The sequence below is a fragment of the Oreochromis niloticus genome, linkage group LG22 (genome assembly GCF_001858045.2).
Source record: "Oreochromis niloticus isolate F11D_XX linkage group LG22, O_niloticus_UMD_NMBU, whole genome shotgun sequence".
Lineage (NCBI taxonomy): Eukaryota > Metazoa > Chordata > Actinopteri > Cichliformes > Cichlidae > Oreochromis > Oreochromis niloticus.
In genome coordinates, this window is record NC_031985.2 from 11,734,511 (window position 1) to 11,754,796 (window position 20,286).

General features: G+C 42.5%; 2 protein-coding genes across 3 annotated transcripts in view; one reads left to right on the top strand and one right to left on the bottom strand.

Annotated features, from left to right (window-relative positions):
• The window catches only part of LOC102080011 (fibrocystin-L-like), a 55,720-nt gene extending 36,412 nt beyond the window's left edge, over positions 1-19,308 (top strand). Inside the window, 17 exon segments of the mRNA XM_025902562.1 lie at positions 20-125; positions 623-730; positions 843-1,004; positions 1,081-1,202; positions 2,107-2,239; positions 3,125-3,317; positions 5,285-5,427; positions 5,609-5,713; positions 5,973-6,158; positions 6,914-7,087; positions 10,256-10,458; positions 14,811-15,783; positions 16,095-16,343; positions 16,939-17,088; positions 18,182-18,356; positions 18,851-19,007; positions 19,132-19,308. Coding sequence (XP_025758347.1) covers positions 20-125; positions 623-730; positions 843-1,004; positions 1,081-1,202; positions 2,107-2,239; positions 3,125-3,317; positions 5,285-5,427; positions 5,609-5,713; positions 5,973-6,158; positions 6,914-7,087; positions 10,256-10,458; positions 14,811-15,783; positions 16,095-16,343; positions 16,939-17,088; positions 18,182-18,356; positions 18,851-19,007; positions 19,132-19,308 — 3,516 coding nt within the window.
• LOC112843511 (uncharacterized) lies at positions 7,321-8,520 on the bottom strand. 2 transcript variants are annotated; one of them, XM_025902323.1, is made up of 3 exons: positions 8,402-8,520; positions 8,124-8,265; positions 7,321-8,082 (listed from the first exon to the last, which is right to left on the bottom strand). In XM_025902323.1, the coding sequence occupies exons 1-3, from the start codon at positions 8,407-8,409 to the stop codon at positions 7,594-7,596; spliced, it is 639 nt and encodes a 212-aa protein (XP_025758108.1). In that variant the 5' UTR covers positions 8,410-8,520; the 3' UTR covers positions 7,321-7,593. The 2 variants fall into 2 exon arrangements, with proteins under 2 accessions (XP_025758108.1, XP_025758107.1); XM_025902322.1 differs by having other exon boundaries at positions 7,321-8,265.
• Positions 19,309-20,286: the final 978 nt, after the last annotated feature.

Consider the following 20,286-nt stretch of genomic DNA (forward strand, 5'->3'; position numbering starts at 1 on the left):
TCATCATGACCGCTCGCAGGTGGAGGTTCAAATCAACGGCATCCCATCAAAGTGTTCTGGTGACTGTGGCTTTATATGGTCTGAAGAGAAAACTCCAGTCGTGACAGGAATCAGCCCTTCTCAAGGTGTTCAGTTCATCACCAAGTTACTGTTACCTGCTCTACTTTGTAACTTTAGTTCCTTTTTTTGGTCTGTTTGCACATTCATGTTAAAAAAAATATTTTTAAAAGTAATAAAATAAAAATGATAATTATAATTAATAAAGAATAAATTAATTATAGAATAGATGCACAGAAATGACACAGTGAGTCAGAACTAATGTGAAGGTTAAAAAGCTGGCAAGTCTGGATTTGAATGCTGTTTGTGATGCAGTTGAGCTTATCTGAAAATGGAGACAGTTCTGAAGTTTAGGAGCTCCAGCTTTGAACAAAACGCCCACTAGTGAAGGGTTTGTTATCCAAAACCTGTCAATCAACACCAGTTGTTGACAGTATTCGTATAAAGCCTGTTGCCGGTCTCATATTATTTGATCAAGTCCTGTAAGTTTTGTAAATTGTGCCGTCTGTTTTTATGCCATACTGTATGGTGAAGGCAGCTTATATAATTAAATATAATGTTTCAGGTTCTAATGGTCTGGGGACTCTCTTAACTGTCACTGGGACTGGCTTCAGCAGTGAAAATGCTTCCATCATGGTGGGAAAGGCCAGGTGCCACATTGAAGCAACCACAGGTGAGTAAAGTTATTTTTGAGAAGTGAACATTTTACTCTAGGTTCTCGTTAAGATAACTCGGATGATAATTGTCTCCAGGAGACTAACCATAACATGGGAAATATATTTCAGCTACCACTCAAGTGTGCAGACTTGGCAGCACCAGTGCCGGCACCAACCCAGTGTCAGTAAGCTTCCCCTCTCTGGGCGATTCACGCTTTTCAGACGGCAGTTTCCTCTTTACTTACCAGCTCATCGTGTCTTCTTTCTTCCCGCTCTCTGGAAGCGTTGCAGGTACAACCACGATCATCTATGTGAGCCATGAAACACATAATTCTGCGAGACAATTATTGTTTTATTTTTTCCTCAGGAGGCACCCTGCTGACAGTGAGAGGCTTTGGCTTCAGCCAGAACGCCACAGTTACTGTTGGCAGTGCAGAGTGCACAGTGATTGATTCAACTGACACTGAACTGAAATGCAGAACACCAGCAGTAAGTCCCCACACTGCAAACTCATTCCTACACAGTGTGTAGCATGCAGTTAAAATAGCTGTAGTGTAGTGTGCTGAGAACTGAGTAAAAAAGTAAAGGAGCAGAAAACAAGAAGAATGCAAACTGGAAAATGCACAGTAGGTAGAACTTACTCAAATAATTTTATATAATTTCATATTTAAATATCCAATCCAATATCCAGATCTGTAGTTACATTGCATTATATTAAAAAGACTGACACTTTTTTAGGTACACTAAGAATCTAAATTTAAGGTGAGTAGTTGCTGGATCATGCATAGTAATTACAGGACATAATAAAATTTAAAAAAAAATAAATAAAAAGCTTGAAGCTGTCTTAGGATGTTTTAATGTTTCTATATCAGAGAATATTTTTTTTGTGCTGAAGTTAATCCAACAATGAGAACTGATGTATTTAGTGACTTAGAAAATTTCTCTATGGTCAAGTAAATCCATTGGAGTTACTATTATACTGTAAGTGTAACTTGTTCTTTTCACTAATTTTCCTATTAAAACTATTTCAAATGACACTTTGCATGGCTACTATAATATATATAGCATATGTATCATTGTGTTCATTTTTGTAGTCAGTCAGACGTCACCAACTACTGCAGTCATTTTTTGTGATCTAGCGTACTGAAAAAACTGTTAAATGCATTAAAACAACAGAATATTTGTGTAATATTTGCTATAAAGAAATAAGTTCATGCTACGTTCACCACCAGGCCACTGGTCATATCAGACAGAGTATGACCAGAAGTGACATAGTTATAGTTATATGGTCTTGTCATAATAAAACTTACATAACTTTGTTATGTAAGTTTGTATTATTTCCCACCTTTAGCTCTGAATAAGGTACTTACTTTTATTAAAATGCTTATTTCAGGGAGCTGTGGGATCACAGACGGTCACAGTGTTGTTGGGAAACATGAGTCAGACGGCCATCAGCTCCTTCACCTACGATAATAACCTCACCCCACAGATCACAGGCCTGAATCCCCTGACCACCACTGTGATTGGTAAGCTCAGCTCCTTTATTTATGCTGAATGGAGCTGTTGTGTTTATGCATCAAATAACCTTTAACACAGCTATAGAGATTGTATGATTCATTTAAATAAAGATTAATGAGTTTAATAAGGGGGATGAAGGTGGGTTTTGTCCTTTAAAGGTTACTTTCAGTCCTAACTGTCTGCCGCATGCTGCGTACATGTTCTATAGTCTGCTTCCCCTTTGTGCTTGAAAAGAAAAGGATTCAGTGTTTCTTCATTGTGTTTCAAGCCTCTTCATACAAAAAGTAAACCACATATAGGCACAGTGCATTTGTTATTATTCAGTTAGTGCTATGAAAACAGTGAATCCAGAAAATATTGAAGGCTTATGTATTTTTGTCAGTAACTTTTACACAGAATAGGTTACAGCACATGAAATGTGTTCTTGAATATATGAATGAATGTATTTTAATGGCAGAGAAAGCCAAAATGTTGACGTGTGCTGTGTGTTCTGTCTGGGCTTTGTTGCTCAGAACTGGCATGTTTCTGACCTGTCGACAGCAGCTGAAAGCGTGTGTGGAAACCTCATTTATTATAGTCTTGAGTTGTGTAATGCTGATTTGCAGGTTTACCCAGTTTTAGCCTTTTAAAGCTTTCTTAAGCTTGAGAATCTTGGCTCAGGGGGCTAGCATGGCTTACCGTCTAATTATACTAAACAACTAGGAAGAAATGACACTAAAAGAATTTCTATTAATCTGCAGAACAACCCGTGACATTCATGTTTTAAAAAAGAAGAACAATGAGAGCCAACGAGGTGACAAAGTGACAAGTGCCAGTCATCTTGGCACTTTAATGACAGAGGCTGCTACGTTGGAAAAATGAGTTGGCATACTTGTTTGTCTTCCTTTGTTCAGGCCACCGAGTTCTCACCATCCAAGGTTCGAACCTCGGGCAGCAAGACAATGACAGCATCGTGCTCGTAGGAAGGAAGAAATGTGTCACCGTGCTTTGGACGGCAACAAACATCACCTGTCTTCTCCCTGTGCTGCCACCTGGCATGCATGAGGTGGACGTACAGGTTGGGAACAATGGCTACCCCCAGACGAGGTACAGCGTCTGTCAAAGATGCACTGAGTGATTTGGAAGTGCTATCACGAGTTCATCTTTCACGTGCAAAAATGAAAGACTGCTGAATTGTTTTCTCACATGGCAGATGGGCCCAGGCGCATTCTGTATGGGTCAGATATAAACATTGTTTTATATGATGTGGGTTTTTTCAGTCAATATACACTGTATAGACTGTGCCAAGGTTCCTGACACTAGAGTTTGGTCCCTTCAAAGGAGTAGAAAATAAATAGGACAACAATAAACAAATAATAGAATAATAAATACACAAAAAGTGGAGCATGGTTTATTGCAGAGCGAGACAGGATTTGGGGTTGATTTGAAAATGTAATTAAATCTAGTTAAATAAATAAATCTCTATCTATCTCTCTATCTCTCTCTCTCTCTCTCTATCTATCTCTCTATCTCTCTATCTCTCTCGGTGGCTAGCACTGTTGCCGCACAGCAAGAAGGTCCTGAGTTCAATTCCACCATCAGGCCGGGGTCTTTCTGTGTGGAGTTTGCATGTTCTCCCCGTGTTTGCGTGGGTTCCCTCCGGGTACTCCGGCTTCCTCCCACCGTCCAAAGACATGCAGCTTGTGGGGATAGGTTAATTGGATAATCGAAATTGTCACTAGGTGTGAGTGTGAATGGTTGTCTGTCCCTGTGTGTTGGCCTGCGACAGACTGGCGACCTGTCCAGGGTGTACCCTGCCTCTCGCCCTATGACAGCTGGGATAGGCTCCAGCGCCCCCCGTGACCCTGAAAAGGATAAGCGGAAGCGGATGGATCTATCTATATACAGTGGTCGCTCATTTATCGCAGGAGTTGCGTTCTAATAATAACCCGCCATAGGTGAAATCTGCGAAGTAGCCAACTTCATTTTTTACAATTATTATAGATGTTTTAAGGCTGTAAAACCCCTCAGTACACACTTTATACACTTTTCTCAGACAGACATGAACATTTTCACACTTCTCTTTCTTGTTTAAACGCTCTCAAAGTTCAAACCTTCATAGAAAAATAAGTCCAGTATTATAGAATTAAACCAAAGGCACCCACGGTTGTCTTTGACGGTGCAAAACGTTTCATGGACAGTGTTGTGTTTGTTGGGGAGAAAACTTACAAACATACAGTACAGCACTTCAGAGTCACACTGCTAGCGATCGAAGATTTATGTAAATTTGACAAGCTGAAAGCATTCTGTACTGTGCAGGAGACATGGGACCAGATTGATTGAAAATGGTCTACAGCCAATCAGGACGCAGAACACAATGCGCTGTAAAAACTAAAACTAAAAATACAACATAAAAAAAGCATGCAAAATTGCGCAAAAAAAAAAATCAGCAAAACAGCAAGTCCGCAAAAGGTGAACTGCGTTATAGCGAGGGACCACTGTACATATATCATAGACAGTAGATGAATTTATCTAAAAGGCAGATATCATGTTCTGTTAAGTGCTCCTCAAAAATAGACTCGACTTTCTTGGAATATTTAATAAAGATCGGTAATTTTTCTACCTGCCCAAACGATCTTCTCTCCATGAAATGGTGCCATGTATTTGTATTCCCACCATTATTCATGAGGACAATAAAGGAAAATCTTAAGGGTAATTTTTTTTCCAGTTAAAATGTACAACAAATGATGTAGAAAACAAAAGCCAAAAGATATTTTTAGACTAAGGGGATTTGACACAGTTTTTACCCCAAAACATTCCAAAGACCTTCTTGGAGCAAATGCTGCCATCTTATTTCAAAGCGTTATCTGAATGATCTTTGATTTCAGTGGTCACCAGGTCATACAAACTGCATGTACAGAATCATTTGTCAAAAAGTGATTAAAAATTTGGTCGAAATTATCCTAAAGTTAGGTTTTAATAAGATACCAAAACAAATGACACAGTTTAAGATGAATTCTCATAAGTCCATTATTAATGCCTTTACCTTAGCTGGTCTGTTTTTTGTTTTACAGCAATGGTGTAAACACAACCATTGAGTACATCCTGGAAGTCTACAGTATCTCCCCGTTGTTCGGCTCTTTGATGGGAGGAACCGAGCTGACCGTTTCTGGCTCTGGTTTCAGCAGCAACGTATCTGACAACACTGTGTCTGTTGGTAAGCAACATGTGATCCAGTCTTAATTATGCCAACCGTGTGTTTTACTAGCAAATATATTTAAGCAATTTCTATGAATGGAAGTTAATGATGGTGCAAAAGCTTGCAAATATTTAAAAATGGTGTTGTAACAGAGCCGAATCACTGATCCCCTTCATGTTTTCTGTTTGCGTTGTGACAGGAAACGCTGCTTGTGAAGTGACGGCCGCCTCAGAGAATGAGCTGCAGTGTGTTGTGCAATCAGAGGAGAAGACCCACATCGTTACCAACCAGGGATTCGATCGTGGTAGTTTTATGTTTCTGTGCTTTGTGCAGCTGTCAAACTAAACCTGAGAAGCTGAAGTTGTGTACAACAGAAAGAGGATTAACTTACAGAAAACACACACCTGCGAGGAAGTTGTCGCCTGTAGTCTCTATGCAACCAAAATGCAACTGTTTCACAAAGAAATGTCTCAGATTATATTAGACATCAGACACTTTAATCCGTGTGTGTGTTTGTTGGTTCTTTGTGTAAATCTTATTCAACGTAACCATGCGTTTTCCAGTTTATGGGCAGGGAAATGCATGGAGTCCAGCCTCACTCACCGCATTCGTTGGCGACACGGTAATGTGGCGTTGGGAGGCACCAGCCTTTCAGGAAGTTGGGTACCGGGTCTTCAGTGTTTCCAGCCCGAGCGGTACCACTTATGAAGGAGGACCTTTCACCAGTGGAGAGACCAAAACTGCCCAAGGTAGAACCAGAGTCAGCTGTGCACAGATTTATGAAAAGGTTTTTCCTTCTTTATCTCCAATCACCAAAACAATCCACCATAACTTCTTCTGCACTATCATAAATTTAAGATTTCAGTGTGTGATTTTGTTAATTAAGTTTGTGTTGCTATGGTTCTTCTTTGTTTCCCTTTAAATATTCAGATATAATCCTCTGGACTCTCATTTAAAGTTCTGTTTTATCCCACATTGATCGCTGTGCTTCACCCTGCGTACACTGGACAACTTAAATTGTTTTATTTACTGGATTTAAGAAGTTCAAAACTTTGAATGGAATATTCCCGCCCAAAAAGGAAACAGTATTATAAATAAATAAAACACAAACAGGTCCAACAGGGTAAGGTGATAGGCAGTTTAATTTTCAGAAATCATTATAAAAAAGTAATAAACTCTGATTTGTACTTACTCCATGTTGATGATATTAATATTGATTGATATTGATTTATTGTTACTGTGCTGCACACTGTAGCCGCTTGTAAAACATGACCTCATTATGTCTAGATTTCATGATTTGTATATGAGAATGACTGGACACCTTTCATTTAGTGTATGTATAGTGATGTCATGATAAGCTACACGTGTTGTGCATGAATGAGTGTGCTGTGTTACACCTTTCAACATGCGTGAGCCACACTGAACTAGATAAGTGCACAGCGTGTCCAAGAATCTGTCATGACTTGATGTGATGTCTTTACAATCTGGGTCTCATGTCCCTCAGGATTTTTCAGCTACCGTTTCACCGCGCCCGGGGTTTATTACTACAGCAGTGGCTACATAGACAATGCCAACCTCAGACTCCTGCAGGGAGTTGTGAAAGTCCAGAGTCGGGAGGAAAAGAGCGGCGAGGTCTCTGTCAGAGTGAAGGGCATTGAGGCCAGACATGTGGCTGGAAGTAAGTTACAGTTTTTCTCAAATGCTAAAACACATTTCACAAATGTTCCCACCATGTTCCCCAATGTCTAAACACAACACCCTTTTCTAAAGCTACATAAACACAACCACACCTTCCCACTGCAAAACTCAAACTTTCACACCAAAAGAGCAGCTCGAAGCTTTCAAAAATGTAAACATTATACACATCATTACACACTACGGCAAAACAATTGAAAACACAATGCTCAATTTGTGAGAAGGTTCTTTGTTTCATAACTGCCAATGCATATTTTTCGAAACTATACAGTAACGGATCGTCGTAGATCTCTGCAGAGGATTAGGCATTTAGATTTGTGAGTTTCATATGAAGAGTTTAAATCTATAGAAAATCCTGCATGTACGTACACTACTGTAACACAACTCAATGCAAAAACAGAATCTATTGCACACAACAGTACTCTTGAAAACATGATCAGGGTGTGAAGTTTTTTTTATTTACTTTATTCACACCACACACACACCAAATCACTGTGCAGCATCATGTCGCTGAGCTGCATCGGGCCACATCACCTCATCCACATCGCAGGCTATATTGTCTCTTGCCAGGCACCGCGGGAAAAACGCCCTGGAATGGCAAATCCATCCTTGGAAGGCCTCCGCTGGGATGTCAACACAGGCCAGCTCCATTGCCCTTAGGAGGTTCTCTCTTGTGTATGGTTGTCTGTCATAAACCTTCCATCTCCACGATGAGAAGAACTCCTCTATAGGGTTCAGGAAAGGGGAGTAGGGTGGCAGACAGACGTTTAAAAAGTGGTCACTGTTGGTGGTGAACCACTCTCTGATTTGGTTTGTTCTATGGAAGCGGACATTGTCCCAAATGATCACATAAATGTGATGTGCGGGCCCAGGATGGTGTTGTTGGCAGTCCAGGAGGATGTCTTTTAGCTCCTCTAGGAAGGTGAGGAGACGTTGGGTGTTGTAAGACCCAAGGACAGCATGCCGGTGGACAAGCCCCTCCGAACCCATGGCCGCACAAAGAGTAATATTACCCCCCCCCCGTTGGCCAGGGACCTCAGTGATGGCTCTTTGGCCAATGATGTTACGGCCTCTTTCCCTTCGTTTCTGCAGGTTGAAGCCAGCCTCATCCAGGAAGAGGTACTCATGAGGTCTGGCCATCGCGTCCAACTGTAATATCCTCTGTGAAAATGTGAAAGTGCACAGGTGTTCAGAACAACAGTCAATCAGGTAGCACAGTATTGTCCAGAAGTAATGTAGGCCACTGAGCAACACAGTATATCCACTAACTGTACTGTGAACATGGATGTATACTTACTTGCACATACTCGTAACGTAGGTCTTTGTGTCGCGCAGAGTTGCGCTCAAAGGGAACCCTATAGACCTGTTTCATCTGCGTCTTTTGGCGCCGGAGAACTCGGTCTATTGTGGCCAAGCTGACATCGTCAGTGCTCTCAAAGTTGACATTATCAGCACTGACTTTGTCTGTGATCTCCCCGAGTCTGATGAGGTTGTTCCCACGAACCATATCCACAATGAGGGTTTCTTGTGCCGCTGTGAATATGGCAACCCTCCCACCTCTATGTGGCATTCTTTCAACTCTAAAGAAAGAAACATGTGTTGTCAATTGACATGTGTTACAATACAGTCACAACTGATTTGAAACCAATAGACTACTTTCACAGGTTTGTAAAACTGTATTGTGACAAAGAAAGCAATAGAGTACAATACCTGTTGTGTTGTCTGAATGCCCTGATAATGGTGGCCACGGTGAACCTACTCAGGTTTGGACGGACTCTTAGTCCTGCTTCAGCCATTGTCATGTGTTAGGTTTTTGTATTGTGATTGTCATTTATGCTTAGAAATATTTAACCATATATGCTTAGAAGTGTATAATTAATTGTGTAGTGATAGGATGTGTGATCTTTAGCAGGCTGCAAAGGCTTGGTGTGCATTCCAGAGTCATCTGGAATGCACACCTACATCCTGGGAGCATGGGAAGAGGTCGTACCTTGTTTTATTGTTTTATGGTAGGATAAATGTATCTAGGTCTGTTTTAGGCTAAGTGCATTTTGTTTAGATGAACTGACTTCCAGGCCAGCAGGTTTAGGAAGTCATTTATGGGTACACACACACACACACACACACACACACACACACACACACACACACACACACACACACACACACACACACACACACGGTATTCTTTGTTCACATGTATACCTATGTAAGATGTATACCATATGTTAATGAACCTATGCATATTCATGTACCCACAATAAAAGGAGTGCTATGGGGAACCTGGCTGAGAGTCTGACGGAGGTCAAGTGGGTGGAACGACACTTGGCTCTGGGCAGGCTTCCCTCATGCATGAGTAGCCCACCGAACTTTGCCTACTTGGTGTTCAATGCTTTTGCGGTGTAGTAAATTGTCTCGTTCCAGGAGTGGGCCTGTGCTAGACAGACCCAACATCATGCCATGGACAATGACATGGTCAATGACTGTTGCTCGCATCTCGTCCGTAATGATGGTGCGAGGTTGTCTTGCTCTCCCTCCTGGACCTTCTCCTCTCCCATGTTGGCCTCCTCCTCTTCCTCGTTGGCCTGCTCCTCTTCTTCCAGGGCCAGCTCTTCTCCCTCCTCTGCATCGAATTCCTCTTCCCCTGACTCTGCCTTCATCCATTGTGTCTGTTTGGAATCTTCAGCAAACTGTGCACTCTGAACTTGCTTTTTATACATGTGGTCACAGCATTAGCAACAAGTGTCTTCAATTTTGAGTCGTTGTGTGTAATGAATGACGCCAGGTGTGTTCATTGTGTTCAAATATTGCTGACTGTGGCAAGCATGTTGCATCAAATGAGCTTTCACTTGAGAATATGAGCAGAGTTCTTTTGCAACTTGTGTTTTAGCAAGGCAAAATGTGGTTAGATTTCTGACAACGGAGGATTGTGTTCTGTGAATTGTCTTCATGTGACATGTGTTTATGATATTGGTAAATGATGGCTAGATTTAGTAAATGTGTTTAGACAACTGGTCATTTGGTTTAGAGGTTTGGCGTTTGTGTTTTAGCATTTCAGAAAAACTGTAATATAAGTGGATAAAAGCTATGATTGATTTATCCAGTTCTAAGGTAGAATAAAAGGTAATGATCTCTGATTTACTTACTACAGGTTCACGTCGTGTCTCCAGAGCAGCGTCACAGTGCGTTGCCTCCCCGCAATGCCAACAGCCCAATCAGACTGATCCGCTTTCCCTCAGTACCTCTGCCTGCACCACTCCCATGGTTTACTCCATCTCTCCTAACCAGGGCTCATACCACAAAGGGATCCAGATCAAGGGCAAAAGCTTCAGCGACGTGGCCTGTGCTAATGAGGTTAGCAGAACTTTTTACAACTGCATCATTAAATGAATTTAATGTAAAATATCTTCTTTGCTCAGTGATTGTCCTGCATATTTCTTCTTAAAGTCAAGTCAAGTCAAGTCAAGTTGGCTTTATTGTCACTTCAGCCATATACAGTTTGTACACAGTGAGGCGAAACAGCGTTCCTCCAGGGCCAAGGTGCTACATGCAACATAAATTTACAACATAAATTAACAGAAAATCACTAAACTAGCTAACTAGAGACAGGACAGACTGACCTAACATAAATTACAACATAAATTAACAAAAACTAACTATCTAACTAAAACTAACTATTCTGACTAGGTAAGTAGTGCAAAGGAAACCGTAAACATACTTGGTATGTAGGTAGTGCAGGAACAGTAAACATAAAAATATTGTGCAAAAAGAGCATTTACAGGTTGATGTGTAAGTCCAGTCTCAGTGCTTTGAGGTAGTTGAGTTGAGCTGAGTGATAGAGTGTGTGTGTGTGTGTGTGTGTGTGTTTATCAGTCCAGTCCCTTTTTGTTGAGGAGACGGATGGCTTGTGGAAAGAAGCTGTTGCACAGTCTGGATGTGTGTGCCCGAATGCTTCGGTACCTTTTTCCAGATGGCAGGAGTGTGAAGAGTGTGTGAGAGGGGTGTGTCCAATCAGCCACAATGCTGGTGGCTTTGCGGATGCAGCGTGTGGTGTAGATGTCCTTAATAGAGGGGAGAGAGACTCCGATGATCTTCTCTGCTGTTCCCACTATCCGCTGTAGGGTCTTGCGGTCTGATATGGCACAGTTCCCAAACCAGGCAGTGATACAGCTGCTCAGGATGCTCTCAATAGTTCCTCTATAGAAGGTGGTCAGGATCGGTGGTGGAAGCTGGGCCTTTCTCAGTCTTCTCAGAAAGAAGAGACGCTGTTGGGCTTTCTTGTGCAGGAAGCTGGTGTTGAGGGACCATCCGAGGTCTTTCTCCAGGTGGACGCCCAGGAACTTGGTGCTGTCGACGATCTCCACAGAGGAGCCGTTGATGCTCAGCGGTGAGTGGTCGCCTCGTGTCCTCCTAAAGTCAACAACCATCTCTTTTGTCTTGTCAACATTCAGAGACAGGTTGTTGTCTTTACACCAGTCCGATAGCCTCTGCACTTCCTCTCTGTACGCTGACTCGTCGTTCTTGCTAATGAGACCCACCACGGTCGTGTCATCAGCGAACTTAATGATGTGGTTTGAACTGTGTGTTGCCACACAGTCATGAGTCAGCAGTGTGAACAGCAGAGGACTGAGCACACAGCCTTGTGGGGCCCCAGTGCTCAGTGTGGTGGTGCTGGAGGTGCAGTTCCCGATCCGTACTGACTGAGGCCTTCCGGTCAGAAAGTCCAGGATCCAGTTGCAGAGGGAGGTGTTCAGGCCCAACAGGCTCAGCTTTCCGATCAGTTGTTGGGGGATGATCGTGTTAAATGCTGAGCTGAAATCTATGTACAGCATTCGAACGTGTGTGTCCTTCTTGTCCAAGTGTGTGAGGGCAAGATGGAGTGCAGTGAAGATGGCGTCATCCGTTGAGCGGTTATGGCGGTATGCAAATTGCAGTGGGTCCAGTGAGGGGGGCAGCAGGGTCTTGATGTGTCTCATGACGAGCCGCTCGAAGCACTTCATGATGGTGGGTGTAAGTGCAACAGGACGGTAGTCGTTGAGACAGGACACAGAAGACTTCTTGGGCACGGGGACGATGGTGGTGGCCTTGAAGCACGTGGGAACGACGGCACTGCTCAGAGAGATGTTGAAGATGTCGGTGAGAACATCTGCCAGCTGTTCAGCACATTCTCTGAGCACTCTGCCTGGGATGTTGTCTGGACCAGCAGCTTTGCGTGGGTTGACTCTGCGTAGAGTTTTCCTCACCTCAGCTGTAGTGAGACACAGCACCTGGTCGTTCGGAGGAGGGGTGGACTTCCTCGCCGCCACGTCGTTCTGCCTGTCGAACCGAGCGTAGAAGTTGTTCAGCGCATCTGGGAGGGAGCTGTCACCATCACAGGCAGGTGTTGTCGTCCTGTAGTTGGTGATGGCTTGTAAGCCCTGCCACATGCGCCGTGTGTCTCCGCTGTCCTTGAAGTGGTTGTGGATTCTCTGGGCGTGTGCACGCTTCGCCTCTCTGATGGCCCGAGAAAGTTCGGCCCTAGCTCTGCTAAGCGCCACCTTATCTCCCGCTTTGAAGGCAGAGTCTCTGGTCCTCAGAAGTGCACGCACTTCCGCAGTAATCCACGGTTTCTGATTGGGTCGTGAGATGATGGTCTTGGAGACAGTGACGTCATCGCTGCATTTGTTGATGTAGCTGGACACTGATGACGTGTACTCCTCCAAGTCAGTGAAGTCGCCGTAAGTTGCTGCCTCCCTAAACATGTTCCAGTCAGTGCTCTCAAAAACAATCCTGAAGAGCAGAGGTGGCTCCTGCTGGCCAGGTTTTCACCTGCTTCAGAACCGGTTTTGATCGCCTGACGAGTGGTCTGTATGCTGGAATTAGCATAACAGAGATGTGGTCTGAGTAGCCAAGGTGGGGGCGGGGCTCTGCCCGATATGCGCCGGGGATGTTTGTATAAACAAGATCCAGCGTGTTTTCCCCTCTTGTTGCAAAGTCCACATACTGATGGAATCTAGGAAGCACTGACTTGAGATTTGCATGGTTGAAATCTCCAGCAACAATGAACAGTCCATCCGGGTGTGTGTTTTGCAGTTCACTGATGTTTGTATACAGTTCCCCTAACGCTTCCTTAGCATTAGCGCTAGGTGGAATGTACACTCCGGTAATAAAAACAGTGGTGAATTCCCGTGGTAAATAAAAAGGTCTGCATCTAACAGTCACAAACTCCACCAGCGATGAGCAATAGCTAGAAACTAGCACAGAGTTCTTGCACCATTTCGCGTTGATGTAAATACACAGGCCGCCACCGCGAGTCTTACCACACAGAGCTGCGTTTCTGTCGGCACGAAACGAGGCCAGCCCGGTCAGCTGAATAGCGGCGTCCGGTACTCTGTCGCTGAGCCATGTCTCCGTGAAAATAAAGACACAGCAGTCTCTAACCTCACGCTGTGTAGCCTGCTGGAGTCGGATGTAGTCCAGTTTATTATCCAGGGAGCAGATGTTGGATAAGATGATGGACGGGAGAGCCGGCCCATGTTATACATCAAAATACAACATTGCAACATTAGGATGCTGAAGAGTATATTTAGTATGACATAAATGTTTGATATATAATATAGTTTAATAAAAAAACAACAGTACAGCCTGTGGAGCTCCCAGAATCTTTTGAATGGACTGATTACATTATTCAGCCTTTATTTAATAAAATGTCTTTAACATTAGAGTGGCAGCTCTATTCAGTCTACTTGAAGCAGTCATTTCCATGGGATATTTTGGTATCCAGAGACAAAGTGGATCAAGCATTCTGGAAAAAAAGAAACTACAATTAAATTAAATGATTTGTTGACCTGAATTGACAGTTGAGATCTAAAAGTTAAGAACTAAAACTGATGGATAAACAGTAGAAATAGACAGCCATGCATGTGACTTAAAAAGATAACCAATGGTCAAAAATGGAAATAAATTGGTAGCTAATAAATTCTTACCTAATAGGCTGTTTGGAAAACTATGCAGCTGACACTGTTAGCTAAGTGTACCAATAAATCATAGACTGTATATAAACAATGGACTTGGCCACTGTGACTTCACTCATTGCTTAGGATACTGAGTGTTTTCACTGTTGTCGTGTGCTTGACAAGTCATTAGTTAATGAGTTTACCATCCTTTCTGATGCTAACAAAAAACATAACTTACCACATTTAACTTAAATCAGTTACTCATCAGGAAAGTATTTACTGGGGGGGGGTTCCTGGAAGCCATTTCCATCTTTTAGACACAGTCTATGTAGTGCACAAATAACATTGCTGCATTAAAGCATGCTAGAAAAGCTCAGTAGTTAGCTGAAATTTTCAAAAAAGTAGTAAATAAAAATTAAACAAATGAACACTAACTTTAGCTAAATGTATATTAAAAAACAGTAATGGTCTAAATGAAGTAGTGAGTAAAGTAGAAGGACTTTGTGGATGTAAGACCTTAAAGCAAAATACTTAAATTAGTAAAATACTTGCGTCATTATAATGAAAGCATTCAAGAACACATGCTTGTAGTCCTAATCTTCAATTAAGACATAGTTAGATTTCATTATACTATTTAGAAAAATTTTAACCCCAAATCTCAGTTCTTTGACCAATAAATGTGTTGTCTTTAACTGAAGCTAGACTCGATTAGCCTTGATATAGCTCTTGTTCAGACTTCTTACCCACAGTGGTCTGCTCTGTGTGCTGCAGGTGATGGTGGGAGATCAGCCCTGTCAGGTGATCAACAGCTCCCAATCTGAGATTAACTGCCAGCTCAGCCCCAGCAGTGAACTTCCCATCGGCCTTGCTCTCCCTGTGGCCGTCAGAGTCAACAACCTAGGCAGCGCCGTCATCGCTGTGCCAAATGAGCTTGAGCGTCGCTTTGTGGTTCTTCCAGTGGTTGACTCAGTCTCGCCTCCTATTGGAAGCCCCACTGGCCACACCAGGCTCCTCATCCGCGGTTCTGGCTTCTCAGAGGGACTCTTAACTGTAGCCAGCGAGCTCTGTCGCATCCAGTCTCTTAATTACACTTCGATCATCTGCGACACGGCGCCTTCTCAGCCACACGTCGGTGATGTCATCTTTTACATGGGCCAAATCCAAAGCGCCTGCCACTCAAACTGCTCCTTCCGCTACTCCTCGTCCGTCACTCCCACAGTTACCGGCATTTCCCCGGACAGCATTGATGATGTCACTACTGTGACCATCTCTGGCTCAGGGTTTGGCAGCAGCGTGGATGATGTGGCAGTTTTTGCTGGGTTAACAGAGCTAGAAGTAACCGCCGTGACCGACGGCAACATCAGTGCAAGAGTCAGCGCTCTGCCTGCAGGTGACCACTCAGTCAAAGTGATTGTAAGAAGCAAAGGCCTCGCTTCTGGTCAGGTCACCCTGAGCAGTAAGGCACAAGCAACCCTGAACCCCAACGTGGGCAGTCTGGCGGGAGGAACGTCACTTATCTTCACAGGAAATGGCTTCGCTCCAGGGAACACAAGTGTGACGGTTGGTAGGAAACCCTGCAAGATTCAGGAGGTGACGCCGGGTCGTCTTATCTGCCTGACGCCTCCTAACAGTGTGGGGCTGGTGACCGTCATTTTGCACGTCTTCTCTGTGCAGTATCCTCCTCTTAACTTCACCTACTCCACCACCCACACTCCTGTCATCAGCTCCATCAGCCCCACCACAGGTAACTATGATGACAGAAAGATAACAAGCAGAGGCTACTGCAGTTTCTGCAGTCTGTTTAAAGAATACTGACAGTATAGAAGAACACAGAAAAAAGTCACTGAAAATTGGAAATTGGTTCAGTCTCATTTGCCATAATTTATCATTATTATTACTGAACAGATAAAATATTATTCCAGCTCATGACATTTATAGATTTATGTGTCATTCAGTACCGTAATATATGATGTCTTGTCATGTACAAAGCCACCAGTCTTGTCTCAGATTCTTTGTTTATATAGTTTCTTCATCTCCTCTGTTTATTTCCTGCAGGGCCGAGCGGGTCCGTCATCACCCTGACAGGTTCAGGCTTCGGCAATGACTCTCAGCTCGTCACCATCACCGTAAATGGCGTCCCTTGCAATGTTTCCACGGTCTCTGACACACAGGTCCAGTTCGCCGCAGGAAACAATCCAGGGGGGACGTACCCAGTCATGCTGCATCACCAGGTCAAAGGTTATGCCCAGTCAGGAGTCATGTTCACGTATGAACTGACGCTCAGCAGTGTGCAGCCCAGTGAAGGTAAGCAATATTAAAACTCTCTGTTCATCCGCATTTTATTTAATCAGCTTATTGAGAGAGAACAAAAACAAGAAAACACAGACAGACCTAATCGTGAAATAAAAAAATAAAACCTAATAATTTTTTCTGTAGATGCATAAATCCATATTTACTGGGGCTACTTAATTTGAAGAATATCTAACATTCCTCTTAAACTTTTTTTGTATTGATTATAAAGCAATAAAGTAAACAGAATTAAGAAAACAGAACAAATGATGTCTCCAGGGAGAAAGCCCACTGTCGGGAATAACAATGCTGGATGCATTCAGAATTTTTGTGAGAGTCGCATCTGTCTGACGTTATAGAGTTAATTGGATAAAAAAGGAAGAAATAATTATATTTTTCTGATAATTTTAATTAGTTTTAAGTTGTTTATAAAAAGGAATCAAATAAAAGAAGGACTGATCATTCAAACATCTTGTCTCAAAATACTTCACAGTGAAATAAACTTTGCAGCTTTTGTCTTTTTTTTTTTATTCCTTCATTTCTTTTGATCCTCTAACCAGTTTTTTATTAGGTTACTGACTTGGATTCTTCCCTTTAATCTGCCATTCAGGTAGTTTCGGTGGCGATGCGCTGCTGTCCATCCAGGGCTCTGGGTTTGATCCACGCAACTCCACTGTGCTGATCTGTGGGGAGGAATGCCAGGTTCACAGACAAACATCCACATCCACCCATCTGTACTGCCAGTCTCCACCTCACAACAGTAAGTTTAGGGAAGTTTTACCTAAAGCGGATGATCATGCAGATGAAAAAATCTCAATCACTAATATCACTAATAAAATGTGAGTTTTGAAAAATGTTGTTAAACACTGTGCATGCTGTAAAATGCAGCTATGGCATGCACAGCGATTGATTTCTAGGGTTATAAACGTTGCTATTATTACTGCTAAGTAATGCACTGCAGTGTATTTTGAACATTTCTTTCCATTAGTTGGAAAGAAGACACATTACCCCGACAGCACAGTAGTGTATCACACTCTGTGGCTAGTGTTAGGCATTATGTAGCAGAGATGTGGGTTTGCACATTGGGAAGAGGTCATTTCTACGTCGCATAGTGCTGCTTTGCCCATGTTCCACCTCTCTGTGAGCTGCATAGAGAGGGATTCATTAGCTTTAATGTACCTTTCTCATCTGGAACACATTGGGGGTGACGCTTAACTCTGCTTAACCGATGCAGGATCTGGGCTAGCCTGTGAATCCTTGCTGGATGCATGCCCTGGTCACAATTTAAACTCTGGTCTGTTGCTCCAAAAATGAAAATGAACATGATTTTTACAGGAAAACTGAACCTACAAGAGTTTGCTGATCTTATCCTGCTTCGCAAAAAATTAAACTAAGATTGTTACAAATTAGAGATTGTGCAGTGGCAAAATTCTGAGCAGCACTGTTACATTACCAAATACAAAAAAACACTTGTAAAATCCAGATCCACAGCTTTAATAATATTAATAGCTACTAAACACAAACTAGTTAAAAAAATATCTCTGTGACAAGCAAGATTTAATTTATTTTACCTTTTAAAGTACTGTATGTGTTTTTACAGACAAAAAAATACTTATTATCACATCAGTAGTTGTCAGTAGCTGGTTTAAGACACCAACTGAATTCCCTAAAGGCCTTAAAGGAGACAGACTGTGGTTATGAGGAATGCTGTCAGCCTTGTCACAAGGCAGAAAATGGTCACATTTGATAAGAAGATAACTTGATATGGATGATGAGACATCTGAAGCTTTTGTTGTTGCGCGATTTGTCTGTCTGTGTGTGTGACTGCGTGTGTGTGTCCTGTATCCTTGCAGGCACTCAGTCAGAGGTCAGCTGCCTTGTTGCCATCATTAACCCACATGATGCGGTCAACGTGTCAAACGGCTTCACCTATAAATCTCAGCTGACTCCAGTGATCACTCAGGTTTCTCCTCGCAGAGGCGGCACTGCTGGAGGCACCCGGCTCACAATCGCCGGCTCTGGTTTCAGGTACAGCAAAGGAAGAAAACATTTCACTCAATTGAGAGACGCCCAACGTGCATGGATCACTGATCAAGAATAAGTGCTCAGCCGACAAAAGATATCTGCTTTTGCTTTCACTTTCTCTGCTTGGGAACACGGGGATTACAATCCTGAATAATAAATTACAAATACTGCTTTTTGTTGAGCATGTTTGACACATAATGAATTATATTAGTGTCTGCACACGTATTCATTACCACTAAGGGCCATAATTTTGTTTTTTTTACACAGTCATCTGCCATCAGCTCTTTTTAAACAATGTAAAACTCACAAAAACTGGGTGCTGCCCCTCGGCTGGCTTCCAGAAGTTTCCCATTTAGAAAATTTGGCAAACTGGGAGTTGATCTTAAAGAAAGATTACTGAGGAGGTCACTGAATAAAAAGAGAGTTATAAATGAGCATACAAGGTTTTCTTCAGTCTGTCTCTCCTGCTTGCGTTCACTCCCCCTCCCATATTACAGCACTGACATTAACGAGATCAACGTGACGATCGCAGAGTCTGTGTGTGACGTGCAGTCCGCCAACAGCACGCACATCATCTGCGTGACCAGCGCTCAGGGGCAGTCTCAGGAAACCAAAGTCAGAGTCAGCATCGGAAACCAAGGCATCGCCAAGATGGTGAGGTTGATTTGTTTGTGTTTAGTAAAGTTACTCGTCTTCCAAGGACAGGAACAGTGCTGTGTGACTGATTTCATTGTTCCTGATTACATATTTTCATCAAGTGTTCTTTGTTGTTCTTCAGGACAACGCAGATTTCTTCTACATTGACGTGTGGTCGTCCAAGTTCACGTGAGGAGGTCTGTCTCCACCTGAGGAGGGCACATTTGCTGTTATTACTAAAGGCCAGACCATCCTGCTGGACACCAACACACCTGTGCTCAAAATGCTGCTTATTCAAGGTGCGAAAATGACTTCTTAATGTGTGTTTTTACAAGCCAACATTGTGTAAAAAGTAAATTATGTTTGATGCAGTGTTTGTGAAAATGCAAAATTTGGAAAACTGTTGCAGAATAAGATAAAATTGAAAAATTGAAAGAAATTCAAACTGTCAGAGAAACTCAAGTTCTTTTTACGTTCAGGAGGAACATTAGTGTTCGATGAAGCCGACGTCGAGCTGCAGGCAGAAAACATCCTGATTAGGGCTGGGTATCGTCACTCATTTCTAGAATCGATTTGATTCCGATTCACAAGGTCCCGAATTGATTCGATCCATGATTCGATTCGATTCAATTTGAATTGGGCAAATTTTGCCTCAGACAGTCAGAAATATTATAATTCAGATCATGCATCAGTAAATTTCTATATTTTTATATCTATAAAAAGAAATCTGACACTTGCGAGACATAATCAAAGGTGTAAGCGTCACAGCAGATGCCTTTGTGTCAAAGTAGCTGAGGATAAAACACAGAAAAACATGAAGGTGATTTTCCTGGCCTGGGATTTTATAAAAATATTCTGCAGTAGATCAAAAACGAAAGAAAACCATTAATGAACATATGAACATTACCTGATGCTGCTGAAGTGAAGCAGAGCAAAGTTAGAGGTTTTATTAGAGACACAGCTGAGCGTTTTGCAATTTTGCATAATTTTAAAAAGTTTAAATTTGTTCAGTAGCCTATTGAACGGCAGAAATGAGGTTTTCTTTTCGGAAGTAAGTAAAAGGAAAAAAAAAAACAGCGGCCGACAGCGCTGTAAGAACGGTAGACTTGTGTGTAACAAGCAAGCGAATAATGCAGAAAAAAGATTTTTAGACGGGAAACTGTTCTTGAAGTTTCCCTGAGAGAGAGAGAGAGAGAGAGAGCTGTGCATGTAGTGTGATTTTTATCGTGGTGGCAGCAAAACAGCAAAAGTAAGAGGGAATTCATGAGGATGTTTATGTGAAGCATAGTTTGCTGCT

Excerpts from the sequence above, each read along its gene's own strand:
- LOC112843511 (XM_025902322.1), bottom strand. The coding sequence starts at position 8,476 with ATGAAACAGGTCTATAGGGTTCCCTTTGAGCGCAACTCTGCGCGACAC. Across the intron at positions 8,266-8,401 it reads TACGTTACGAGTATGTGCAA|AGGATATTACAGTTGGACGC; the intron begins GTAAGTATACAT and ends ACATTTTCACAG.